This window comes from Lipotes vexillifer, unplaced genomic scaffold, assembly GCF_000442215.2.
Source record: "Lipotes vexillifer unplaced genomic scaffold, Lipotes_vexillifer_v1.1 scaffold429, whole genome shotgun sequence".
Taxonomy (NCBI): domain Eukaryota; kingdom Metazoa; phylum Chordata; class Mammalia; order Artiodactyla; family Lipotidae; genus Lipotes; species Lipotes vexillifer.
Window position 1 is genome coordinate 1,060,159 of NW_006784171.1, and position 13,423 is coordinate 1,073,581.

The following is a 13,423-nucleotide window of genomic DNA, read 5'->3' on the forward strand; positions in this document are numbered from 1 at the left end:
GAGCGCAGGCTCAGTAGTTGTGGCGCATGGGCTTAGTTGCTCTGTGGCATGTGGGATCTTCCTGGACCAGGGCTCGAACCTGTGTCCCCTGCATTGGCAGGTGGATTCTTAACCACTGCTCTGCCAGGGAAATCCCTGTAATTCTTTTTTTAAAATGTAATTTAAAAACTCCAGCAATCTAAGTGTTCATCAACAGATGAATGGATAAAGAAGATGTGGTACATATATACAATGGAATAGTACTCAGCCATTAAAAAGAATGAAATTTTGCCATTCGCAGCAACATGGATGGACTTGGAGGGCAGTAAGCTAATTGAAATAAGTCAGACAGAGAAAGACAAATACTGTATGATACCACTTACATGTGGAATCTAAAAGATACAACGAAGTAGTGAGTAGAACAAAAAAGAAACAGTCTCACAGATATAGAGAACCAGCTAGTGGTTACCAGTGGGGAGGGAGGGAGGGGCAATATAGGGGTGGGGGAGGGGGAGGCCCAGGCTCTTGGGTGTAAGATGGGCTCAAGGATGTATTGTACAACATGGGGAATGCAGCCAATATCTTGTGATAACTATAAATGGAAAGTAACATTTAAAATTTGTATAGGGCTTCCCTGGTGGCGCAGTGGTTGAGAGTCCGCCTGCCGATGCAGGGGACACGGGTTCGTGCCCCGGTCTGGGAGGATCCCACATGCCGCGGAGCGGCTGGGCCCATGAGCCATGGCCGCTGAGCCTGTGCGTCTGGAGCCTGTGCTCTGCAACGGGAGAGGCCACAACAGTGAGGGGCCCGCATACCGCAAAAAAAAAAAACTAAAATTTGTATAAAAAATTTTAAATTTTTTTTAAATAAAAAATAAATTTTACTCATTAAAAATCCCAAAACTTCTAGGGTATTTTGGGGTATTAACTTCTTCTAAATAAACTTTAACATCACATTGTCAAAACCCTCCCCCTAGTCTCGACTAAGTGATAAAAATCACGTAGGACTTTTCATTGAAATTTCTTTAAATATTTGCATGAATTTTGAGAGAATTGCCATCTTTACACTTTGGAGTATTCCCATATAGAAATATTGAATAGCTTTCCATTTATTCATTTATCCATATCCTCCCCCCACCCACCCAGGACTAGAACACCAGAAAAAGCACCAGAAAAAGTAGTTGATGTGAGTTTTGGTGACATATTATATAAAAATACATATTTTAAAATATTCTAGAATCATATTTAGTGCTGTGAGTTGCTCCCACTAGAAGAACACGTGAACCAAGATCATATGTTCACCACATCCGTCATGGGCTTTTGAATGCATGTGCCCATTGAGGGAAATAGCACATTTATTTATTAATCGGACAAAGTGACTCATTCTGGTGACTTAGTTACTGTCTGGAAGCCCCAAGCCCACCTTCTCTACCCAGCTGCTCTGTGGCACAGGGGCCAGGACTCTGAAGGCTACATTTCCCAGGCTTCCTTGCTCGCTGGCCTCCTATTAGGTTCTAACCAAGGAAGGTCAGAGGAGGGAAGGGGGCTTCCTTCCTGTTTCCACCTTCTGCTGGCAGCTGTGGCTCCAACCCCAGCCCTTTCGAAGCCCAAGAGCGCGTGCACCAGCCCTTGCAAGGCCTGGCACCAGCCGGCCGTGCTCGCTTCAGTGGTCTGGGATGGGCTATACGGGCCTCTGCTCTGAGTTCCTGAGTTTTGGTAACCCCGTCTTTCCCCTTCTGCTCCCCTAGTCCAAGGGTGACCTCTTACTGCATCCCTTTCTGCTCTCTCAGCCGTCCCATTACTGTAGAACCAAGTTGGTATATGAAACTGCCTCTGTGTGAGAAACGAGCATGGCTTCCTTTTTCCTGAATGGGATTCTAACCGGTTCCGTATAGCTACACTCAGGGAAATTAAAAATGCTCAGGATGTCAGCCGAAGTACGATGCTGCAGCCTTACACTTTGGGGTAGTTTCAAAATTACCCAATGAAATTTTTTCGAAAGGTGCACGATAGATATTCCCCTTAAGAACCGTGGTGCCCAATGCACCGGGAAAGGGAGAAAGAAAGGAAGCAGGGGTCCGAGGATGAGGTACGTTGTACTCTGTTCCAGGCTCGCCCCACCTGTCCAAACTCATGGCTTATTTGCATCAAAGCGTTGTCATCTTCTTAAGCTTTAGTCATTGCAGGTAAATTTCTCTCTCTGACTTTAATCCCCTTAGTTAGAGCCAAATATTGACAAATGTCACCTCTCTTATATAGTATGTAGGGTAATCTACTTAAATTTATGAAGAGGCATTCAAAAATTTTAAATATGTTGCAGGGTTAATTAAATCTCTGTCCTGAAAAAAATTGAGAAAGCCTACGGCTGATGATACAATTTTAGTGTTTTTGGCTAATCAGAATTTTAAAGGAGGATAATACTAATAATAACAATCAAACCTAATATTTATTGAGCCCTTAATATGCCAGGCACTATGCTTTGAACTTTACATATATTGTGTCCATCAGTTTTTTGTTTTTAATTTTATTTATTTATTTTTTGGCTGCATTGGGTCTTCATTCCTGCACGCGGGTTTTCTCTAGTTGCGGCGAGCAGGGGCTACTCTTCGTTGTGGTGCACAGGCTTCTCATTGCGGTGGCTTTTCTTGTTGCAGAGCACAGGCTCTAGGTGCACGGGCTTCAGTATTTGTGGCACACGGGCTCAGTAGTTGTGGCTTGTGGACTCAGTAGTTGTGGCTCGTGGGCTCTAGAGCACGGGCTCAGTAGTTGTGGCGCATGGGCTTAGTTGCTCTGCGGCTTGTGGGATCTTCCCAGACCAGGGATTGAACCCATGTCCCCTGCATTGACAGGCAGATTCTTACCACTGCGCCACCAGGGAAGTCCCTATCCATCAGTTTTTATTACAACATATAAAGTACCCGATGCAATAGCAACTATTATTATTCTCATTTTCCAGATGAGGAAACCATTAAGTAATTGGCCTAAGTTCACACAGGCTGTAAAGTAAATAATTATAATATTAACTATTAGATACAGATTAAATTTAAAATGTTGGGAAAGGCTTGAAAACTGTGACCCTAAAAAGGTAATTTGTGAGAAAGAGCCCAAGGTCCTAGTATCACATATTTGGGGGATTAGGATTTAAATTAGATTACAGTGTAATGAAATTTGATGACTATTTTGTATCCTAAATTTAAATTTACTTATTATTCTCCATCAAAGAAGCACCGTAATGTGGTCACATTAGATGTCAAGGTACAATCTAGGCTCTGTCAACATAAGATATGTGACCTTGGGTTCTCACTTCTTGGGGAGAGAGAATAACACCACCTATGCCACAGGGCCGCTGTAGAGGCAGAATGAGACAACCATATAAAGCACGCAGTGCTCTCATATAATTTCTACAGCTGTGAACAATGATTGGAGGAAGAGTAAGGACAATTCTTTAGCTCATTAAAATATCCAAATATTCAAGAAGCAGGGTGGTCTCTGAAACAAAGACTTTCTCCCCAACATTATTCGTGAATTTCAGAGTAGTTCCATCTTACTGGGTAAAAATAATAATAATATAAGTTGGATGTCATATAGTACATGAATGCTTTATTCTAAGAATTATTTAGACAGTAACCTACCAACCAGCAGACCTGGGAGGTGATTACGATAGATAGAAGCTTTTAAATAAAATGAACAGTAAGACAGATAATTACCTTTAAAATACACTGTTAAGTGAAAAAAGGCAAGATATAGACTAGTGTGAGGTATATGCTGCTACTATCTGGGTAAAAAGGGGAATAAATATATATTTGCTTGAATATGTGCAAAATATCCCTGCAGGGAGATGCAAATATTGGTTCTATTGATTTTCTCCGGAAAGGAGAACTGACTGGCTATTGAATAGCAAGGGGAGAGAGGCTGGTCACTGTATGTCTTTTTATAACTTTCGAATTTTGAGCCATAGGAATATATTATCTATTGAAAAAATAATGTAAAATAAAGAAAAAATTTAAACATTAAACAAGGAGAAGAAAACTAACATTACTGGGTGCCAATTATATGCCAGATAAGAAACGTGGAATTTTTAAAAAATTATAGTAAAACAGACATAAAATTCTCCATTTAACCCTTTTTTTTTTTTTTTTTTTTTTGTGGTACACGGGCCTCTCACTGTTGTGGCCTCTCCCGTTGCGGAGCACAGGCTCCGGACGCACAGGCTCAGCGGCCATGGTTCACAGGGTGGCATCTTCCCGGACCGGGGCACGAACCCGTGTCCCCTGCATCGCCAGGCAGACTCTCAACCACTGCGCCACCAGGGAAGCCCCCATTTAACCCTTTTTAAATGTACAGTTCCAGTGGCATTAAGTACATTCCCATTACTGTGCTACCATCAGCACTATCAAGCCCCAGAATTTTTTCATCATCCCAAACTGAAAGCCTTACAGGAAGCTGGATTTTGTAAACTCCCTCCTTCAAATAATCCTACGTGGGCTCGATGAGAAAACAGTCTCAGGAGGATTAAATAATTTGCCTGGGACAACACAGAAGACCCGCCTCTGCTCTTCCCCACCCCTTGAAATCCTCTGGGTGGTGGGAGGGAATTAACTCCTGGGATTGGGTTTGGGGTGAGGGTGGGTGGAGGCTGGCTTCAGGCCCGGGGCCTCCTGCTAGGTCATCTGATCCCAAGCACCCGTGCTCTAAGTTCTTTTAGGAAACTTGACAAGTCGTGCCATGGTAACCTGTTGGTTATAAAAAAGCATTTGACTCATTGCTACCAGAGAAAGTTTAATTGTCCTTTCAAAGTGGACCCTGCAGAATGGATGGTGAACATCCATCATCGTTGTGAAAACGTACCCCACGCCTGGTGCTTAGACGTGCCTTAGAGTTGGTTCAGCGTGGATAGATTTATGGGCCACCACGTCAGGAAGTTATTATTCAAAGGGCACCTGAAGAACGGTACAGCACAACAAAAGCGGGGGGAAAGAATGACTTCTCCATGGACGGGAGGAAATTTCTAGCAGGGTAAGCCAAGCTGAACCCATCTAACAACCAAGAATCAGTTTGATCTTATCATTGGGCAACAGAAAACAGAGAACTAAACTGAGAAGGCTGCTGAAGTTTCTACCTTTTTAATGAAATGCATGATTAAATAGCCCCCAACTACACTGACCCTGGTGCACATTCTTTCCTCGTGATGCTGTGATGGGAGTTATTGCTTTCCACACCCTCCTTCCCTTTGGTCTCACTGGCCATCACTCCCATGTCTGTGAGAAGTGGTTCACATTTTTGTTCTCACATGGTTACTCAATAGCGTTGAACACACTGTAACACCATCCAATCATCCACATCGTTCTTGGATGCCCACTCCTTTTTTGAGAATCAAAATGTGCATTAGGAATTGAGGACACTTTATGTTTGATTGTGTTCCTGTTTGTTTAATTATCCTCCCCTTGTCTCACCACATTCAATTTCGAGAACAAAAATAAAAGCTGCTAATCAACTATACATCAATTTTAAAAGATTGGAATTTTGGGGGGAAAGAAAAGATGCTGCTAATGTCTATTGACAAAACACCTTCGTAATTTTTTTTTTCTTTTTCGATACGCGGGCCTCTCACTGTTGTGGCCTCTCCCGTTGCGGGGCACAGGCTCCGGACGCGCAGGCTCAGCGGCCATGGCTCACGGGCCCAGCCGCTCCGCGGCATGTGGGATCTTCCCGGACCGGGGCACGAACCCGTGTCCCCCACATCGGCAGGCGGACCCCCAACCACTGCGCCACCAGGGAAGCCCCGTAATTTTTTAAAATCACATTTCACAACATACAGGAGTCCAGAGCCAGTAATTTGAAAGTCTGGTCCTACATCATCCCAAATGGCAAGATAGTGAATCTTCTGGAAAAAAAAAAGGGGGGGGGTGTACATTTCTTCATTTGGGGTTCCTATTTCTTGTTTTTTTTTTTTAACAAATTAATTTATTTTTTTGGCTGAGGCACTCAGCTTGTGGGACCTCAGTTCCCCAAACAGGGATTGAACCCAGGCCGTGACAGTGAAAGCACCGAGTCCTAACCCCTAGACCACCAGGGAACTCCCTGGGCTCCTATTTCAAAGGACAGAAAGGGAGGCTGTTACCTGTATCCCAACGGACAGGCATCGATTCTTCTTGAAGTGGTCCTTCTTTCTGTCCTCTGCAGTGATGGTGGCCGTGGCGGCGGCGGCGGTGGTGATGGTGGCAGCATTGTTGCCCATGTGTTGACTTGCTGGGCCGTGGATCTGGGCATTGGCGGCTTCGATGGCGGCTGTCAGAGCCTTCATACTGTCCAGGCTCTCCGTGGAGTTGCTCAGTCCAGACTGGCTGATAATATCCCCTCGCTGGCCCTGTCCATCCATGTAGGCGTCCTGGGCCGACTCTGTGCTACTCTGGGCTGTGATAGAAATGAAAGGTTTCGTGGTAGTTCTGGGTGGGACTGGAGGTGGTGTCTTCTTATATGTTGTAATGCAAGATGACACTGGAAGACAGCGAAAACAAAGACACTGATTTCTGCATGGGTTTTAATTGTCAATATTGTAACTGACATCCACTGGAAATTAGGGCCCATGAAACACACCAAGACATTGAACGGGAAAACAGGTCTGTTGATAGACTAAGTGAGATCCCTGCTTAGGGGGCATATTTGGGCCTCCTCTAAGGCGACACCTCCATACGACTGAGGGGGAAAGAGACTGAAAAACACTGATCTCTGAGATGGAAGTTTCTGAAATGGAGATTAATATGAACTGACATAAAACAGACAGGACTAGCCATCTGTAGAAATCTTCCCGGGCAACAGGGCACCCTGAGAGATAATGTATAACACGGAAAAGACCTGGGAAATCTTTGACTTCTCAGGGAAATATTAACCACAGCTAATGCTGAACAAAGTAACTTATTGGAGAAGATTCTGGGGGTCAATAAAGAACATTGAAAAAAAGAAGAAAGCAAAGAGGTTGTGAGCCTGTGTGTTCTAATCCTAAGAACAGGGCAAAGTGCCTGTGGGGGAGGGGGAGGGGAAGGGGGGAGGGAGCAGGGCGCTGGTGGGGGGCTGAGCTCAACCCCCTGTCTTAACTTCTTGCACCTTGCTTTTATCTTCATTCCGTTTCTCCTCCCTCCTTTTCTTTTTCTTTCTTTCTCTTCCTTCCTCCCTCCCTCCCTCCCTCTTTCCTTCCTTCCTTCCTTTTTCTGGGTATGTGCTCACTCTATAAACTTTAGTTCTGAATTGTGTTGCTGTTTCCCAGCAGATCCGTCCTCTGAGAGGGAGGAAACCACACACACGTCTCCTACTGTAGAGTAAATGTAGCCGCTAGTTGGGAGATCAGCCTGCGTGTGGCCTGTAGGAACCCACTCCCCAAAGCGCTGTCCTTCAGGGCGACGTGATCAGCCCAAGGTTCTGCGCAGTGAGGCGCCCCTCTTGGAGGTTCCCACTGGAGCAGGCTGCAGCCCCTCTCTGCAAACATCTGAGGATAAACCCAGGGTCTTGAAGAAGCCGTACACACTGCTTCTCAGCATTCCATATTTGTGGAGCACGATGCAGGAAACACAGATTGAAGAGAATGAAGTTTCCACGTGGGCACCACCCCCTGGTAAAGAATGATTCCTTAACCAGCTTTCTAAAGACTTTTGTTGAGTCCCCTTAAAAAATGGTTCAAACTATTGTGTTTCCATCACTTTCTCCCCCACCTCATTCCCAGCCCCACCCTCAGCCTTTCCTTTTGGGACTGTTGTTAACACCAAATCGAATAGTCCTGACCACACAATGCTAGCTAGTTACCCATGGTTCTAGTTGTCACTCAGGCCATCTCGCTGAATGAAATACTCACTTCGATATTCAGGGTGTTTCCTGAGGTCACTCAAAAAAAGCATCCTATAATGAACAATGAACAGAAGGATTGCATTTCTCTGCCCTGCTGTCCCACTGCCCTGTGATTTGGTGTAATTTCCTTAACCATAAAAGATGGGGACAGAGATGTTTGGCGACTTCCCAGGGCTTGCCCAAGAGTTGAAGGAAAAGAAACGCACAGATGTCACATTACAGTATCACATGTGCTCTGGAGGTGAGGGTAACCTGAGTAATAGAAATGTAGCCTCCTCTCCGTTACCTGGGACTGGCAGAGTCTCCCCCAGGAAAACCTTCCATCTCAGCTATGCGTGAATCACACATCTTTTCTCCCCCAGGAAAACCTTCCTTCTCAGCTGTGCATGAATCACACATCTTTAAATATGAACAGAGCTCAGCAGTACACACTCCAAACTCCGCAGCTTTTAGCTAACGAGTCTGGGACCAGCAGAGGGAGGCTCACAGCGCGGGTGGAGGCAGAGCTGGAGCAGGACCAGCCCGGGCTCAGGTTATCCCACCAGCCACAGGGAAGCCAAGGGATGCAGACACGTGCACGGTTGATGTTTCCCCTCACTTGATTGAGTTTCACGCACTGTAACCACTGAGGAGCTACTTTCCGCTTCCCAGGAAATTTGAAGGGGATAATGCTCGGTGTCAGTTACTCGGCTGCAGACCAGAGTGAGTGGGCCGGGGAGGGACCATCATTAGGCCAGAATCAATCTATCTATTCGAATCTAAGAAACTAGATCATTTTATGACTTCTCCTACAATGTGAACTTATTACAGTAAGTCCCCTACATTGAGTACTTTCAAAGATGTGACCATGCCAGCTGTTGTGCTGTACTACTGTACTTTTCAAGGTACCGTACTGTAAGAATAAAAATGTTTTCTTTATTTTTTGTGTTTGTTGTTTTTAGTGTATTATTTGTTTGAAAAGTATTATAATCCTATTACAATACAGTATTACATAGCCGATTGTGTTAGTTGGGTACCTAGGCTAACTTTGTTGGACTTATGAACAATTGGACTTATGAATGTGTTCTCGGAACAGAACTCGTTCCTATGTAGGGGACTTACTGTATTTTGTTTGAAATGGGTTCTCAGGACATTCAGCCCACTTATATTCCAAAGAAATGAAGTGGCACTTTCCAACATCAAATGTCTGATCCTTTGGATTGTTTACTGCTCCTTGTTAGCTACCCCCAGTTTCCTTCTTGGGTGTGGATAATCAAAACCGGACAACGTGGCCAAATACAGTATCATATCATTTGCTGTGATTTACAGCACGATGTGGTACCTATGATGGGGGGTGGGGTGTCACATTATTTCCAGTGTGATGTCGGGGTTGGCTACGCACCCCCTGGGGCCAAATGCAATTTGGCGCCATCTGGTGGCTGTTATCATTTCCTCTTCGATATCAATAGGGATAATTCTGGGGACTTGGATCGCCGGGGACTTTCAGGACAGCAGCAGCAATGCTAGGCATCCACTAGGGTTAGAGTGGACAGGGAGGACCCTGGGGACGTGGCTTCCTCAACAGGCTGGCCCAGCCCCAATGCCCAAAGGAGGTAAGAGTTTGAGACTGGCTCACGCTGAATTAGGGGACCATCCGCCATGGGGTTACATCCCAGGGGCTTTACTATGAGATTTTACTGGTGTTTAGAGCTTGGCATAATTCTGCCAGGGCCATCGGAGTCAAAGAAGCACCACCTGTCAGTCATCAAATAGGAATTTTAAAGGAATTCAAATCTTTAAGATTGCACTTTGAGGGCAAAGAAAGGAGACCCAACACACAACTCACACTTCTCGCAATTCCCTTCCTCCTCATGCCCCAGTTCTTGTGCATTTGAGGCTGCTCCAAAAACTCAGACAACTGAATCCCCCAATTTTCCCCAGCATCACGCTTTCTTAGTTTTGCAGGCTAAGCCCTAAACACTTCTCTTCTCTCTTTGTTGTTGTTGTTGTTTTGTTTTTAAAATTCTACTCTCGTGATTCAGCACCACGAATGATTTAGAATGCACTGAGGTCTGGGCTTCCCTGGTGGCGCAGTGGTTGAGAGTCCGCCTGCCGATGCAGGGGACACGGGTTCGTGCCCGGGTCCGGGAAGATCCCACCCACCGCGGAGCGGCTGGGCCCGTGAGCCACGGCCGCTGAGCCTGCGCGTCCGGAGCCTGTGCTCCGCAACGGGAGAGGCCACAACAGTGAGAGGCCCGTGTACCGCAAAAAACAAACAAACAAAAAACAGAAGCACTGAGGTCTGAGCACCAGGAGGCATGTGGTAAAGTGGGGCCCAAGGACGGTGAAACACAAGTTAATAAATCTTGTCTGGTCAAGACAGGAACAAAAAATGAGGGGCTTACATGCAGTAAGGGAAACACTTCATTTGTTTAAGAGGAACATTCTCAAAAACACTGATTAAAAAGTGCAAGTGTGGGCTTCCCTAGTGGCGCAGTGGTTGAGAATCTGCCTGTCAATGCCGAGGACATAGGTTCGAGCCCTGGTCTGGGAAGATCCCACATGCGGAGCAACTAGGCCCGTGAGCCTACCACTACTGAGCCTGCGCGTCTGGAGCCTGTGCTCCGCAACAAAAGAGGCCGCGATAGTGAGAAGCCCGCGCACCGCGATGAAGAGTGGCCCTCGCTCGCCGCAACTAGAGAAAGCCCTCGCACAGCAAACGAAGACCCAACACAGCCAAAAATAAATTAATTAATTAATTTTTTGATGCTGTTGGTTTAATCATTATTACCACTTTCCTTTGTCGGATAGGTTTATTCGTTCATATCAGATACATTGATTTTTTTTCTCCTTCTTTGGATCCTGGTGATGTGCTATCCCAGCGCAAAGTTGGCTGAAAAGTCTCCTATCCATGTACAAGAAGAGTCAGCAGGAGCAGGTTTCCAGATTTCACTGTCATTACTTTCATTCACATAATAGTGTAATGCATCAAGAGACCAGAGATCGGTTTTTACATTTGGGTTAAGGAAAAAATAATTTTTTTTAAAGAAGAACTTTTGGAGAAAAACAAATGAGAACAAATTCCTACCCTATTTCAGTTTGTAGGTGATTCTTCAGTATTTTCTCCATTTACATGGAAAGATAATGCTGTTGTAAGTCTCAGAAAGACCAGAGCCAGGGATTATTTTTGTCTGGAGTGGTGAAGGATTTCTGGAAAACTACCTGGACTCTCTTTTCATTCCGGTTATCCTATGTATGTCAGCTGGACACAAAACAGATGTAGGAGCAAACCTACTTTTTATTTCTTCTTATTAATATGGACTTACTGGCTGAGCTAATGGGTCACATACTCTAAAGCTATGTTGAGGAATTATCTAGCAGTTCCTGGTTGCTGAAGGTGAGAAATGCTTTCAGATACGAGAACAAGCCCATAAGGAACTACAAATAAAAACACAAAAGATCAACAGAAGAATTCCAAAATATACAAGTACATGGCTGACTTTGTAGGTGTAAACAAGTTGTCCTGCGTTGTTCTTAACCACAAAGCAGGCTGTGACTTGATCTGCTTTTACTAGTCAGAGCAGCTTTGGATTTGCAGTGAGTCGTATCAGATGGTCTGCTCTTACTGAGTCCAGACCACCAGAGAGAGAAGGGCTGCCTGGAACGGTCTAGTTTCGGTCTAGTTTCTATCGAGGACAAAGGTCTCCTGATTTGAGTGATTTGGTCCAGCTGAACAGGAGGTTAACAAGCCCTCAAAAAGAAGTGCTTTATTGGAAAAGAGATTTAAAAAATGGAATGGGGCTAACAGTGGGGCGCTGGAACTGGCTCTTATCAGCTGGCTAGATTCAACTGTGCAAATCCCTCCCCAAGTCTGTGTTCAGTGACATTTCCTTGCTAGCTTGAAACTGACCTTGGTTTGAGTGTTTACACCACAGGAATTGGCAGGTGCTGTGACTCAGTAGGTATCCCCCCCAGAGAGCTGGTTGTTAAGCATTTCCAGCACACCTACCACACAGACCCAGCGCTATACAAAGTGTAACCCACAGACAGGTTTGGATTCACAAAGTATCTGATGAGTGCACCATGAGATAGGTCATGAAAACACCCAGAGGAAGCGTTTAGAAACTTTATAGCAATTCTACAGAGATTCTGTCAGTTGAATCCATTAGAAAGATGATGGCTTGTCCTTTGCATGTTTTTGTTTTTTTAATTTCTTTCTTCTAGTAATTCATTTTTATTGCATTTTACCAAAATGTTGACCTGCAACAGGTTTGACATCCAATAAGCAAACAAACTGTCCATCACCAGAGATAGTTTGAGAAGCACTGATTTTGGAACGTTCGCAACTCCAGGGGACGGGGCACTGGTATTACACGTGAGATTGAGAGACTAGAGAGGTAACTTGAAACTACAGGCTACTTTAGAAAGCAAAACGATGTGGAGAGGCCAAAGGAAAGAAATGTGGGAGGACCTAAACTTGGGACATAAAGGGAGGACTGCACAAATACAGGATGGGAAGAGTAGACTTGTGGTTTTAACGTCAGGTAAGTTGTCTGTTTCTATGAAGGTGTGTCTGCATAGATGTGTGATATCTAGAATGAGGGAAGGATTGCCTTGCCGCCTTCCTGCCCTCCCTTTAAGGGGAAATCACAGGGTTCTCTGAGGAGAGGAAAACCATGTCTTATAAGGAATGGTTTAAGGAGAGAGGGTGTTTCATTTGCAAGAGAAGGTAGACGGAGGGGTTTCCCATTATTTCGAAGGCTATTGTGTAAAGGATGGCATGGACTCAGGCCGTATGAGGCCCGCAGGGAAACCACAAAAGGAAAAGCTCAGAGAGGCATAAAGAATACTTTTCTAGGAGTCGGTCGTCCAAGGATGGAATATGGGGCCCTCGCTGGGGAGTGAGCTCTCTGTCTGAGAAGTAGGGACCCATTGACAAGGATGCTAAGAGAGGAGGCCAGGGAGAGTTACCAGCAGGCTGTTGGTAGCAGTGAGGAATGTTCTGGCATCCTGGGAGCACATATTGTCACCGATGAAGACAAAACTCTTAATCGAGAAGTTTGCTGCTGCCACTTCCGGGCCAGCAGGCCCAGAAGTGCTGAATTTACAATGAACGGTGGAGATCATCCTCCTCGGGGTGATGACATGCTCCCCAGTCTGGACTGCCCCACCAAACGCCAGACAAATCTGTGATCTAGCTGGAGTCCTTCACATGATAAAAGCACAAACCCAGGTGAAAACAAAGTTGATGACATGAAGAATGAGTCCAGATGCTTCACCTGCCCTTAGATCAACTGAATCACCGGAGAGTCCATCTTTCCTCCGTAACACAAGCTGTGCTAAGAATTTAATAGACAGGACTTCCCTGGTGGCCCAGTGGTTAAGAATCCGCCTGCAAATTCAGGGGACATGGGTTTGATCCCTGGTCCGGGAAGATCCCACATGCCGTGGAGCAACTAAGCCTGTGTGCCACAACTACTGAGCCTGTGCTCTAGAGACCGTGAGCCACAACTACTAAGCCCGCTGCGACAACTACTGAAGCCCTCACACCTAGAGCCCATGTTCCACAACAAGAGAAGCCACCGCAATGAGAAGCCCGTGCACCACAATGAAGAGTCGCCCCTGCT

The 13,423-nt window shown here is 45.4% G+C and overlaps 1 protein-coding gene across 8 annotated transcripts in view; it reads right to left on the bottom strand.

The window, feature by feature from the left end:
- DLGAP1 (DLG associated protein 1) overlaps positions 1-13,423 on the bottom strand; it is a 325,804-nt gene that overhangs the window by 56,230 nt on the left and 256,151 nt on the right. For 7 of the 8 annotated variants that reach the window (XM_007456571.1, XM_007456572.1, XM_007456575.1 and 4 more), the window contains one exon: positions 6,100-6,476. In XM_007456571.1, the coding sequence (XP_007456633.1) occupies positions 6,100-6,476 (377 nt within the window). The remainder of the gene's footprint in view (positions 1-6,099; positions 6,477-13,423) is intronic. The other variant, XM_007456577.1, reaches the window with a different exon arrangement.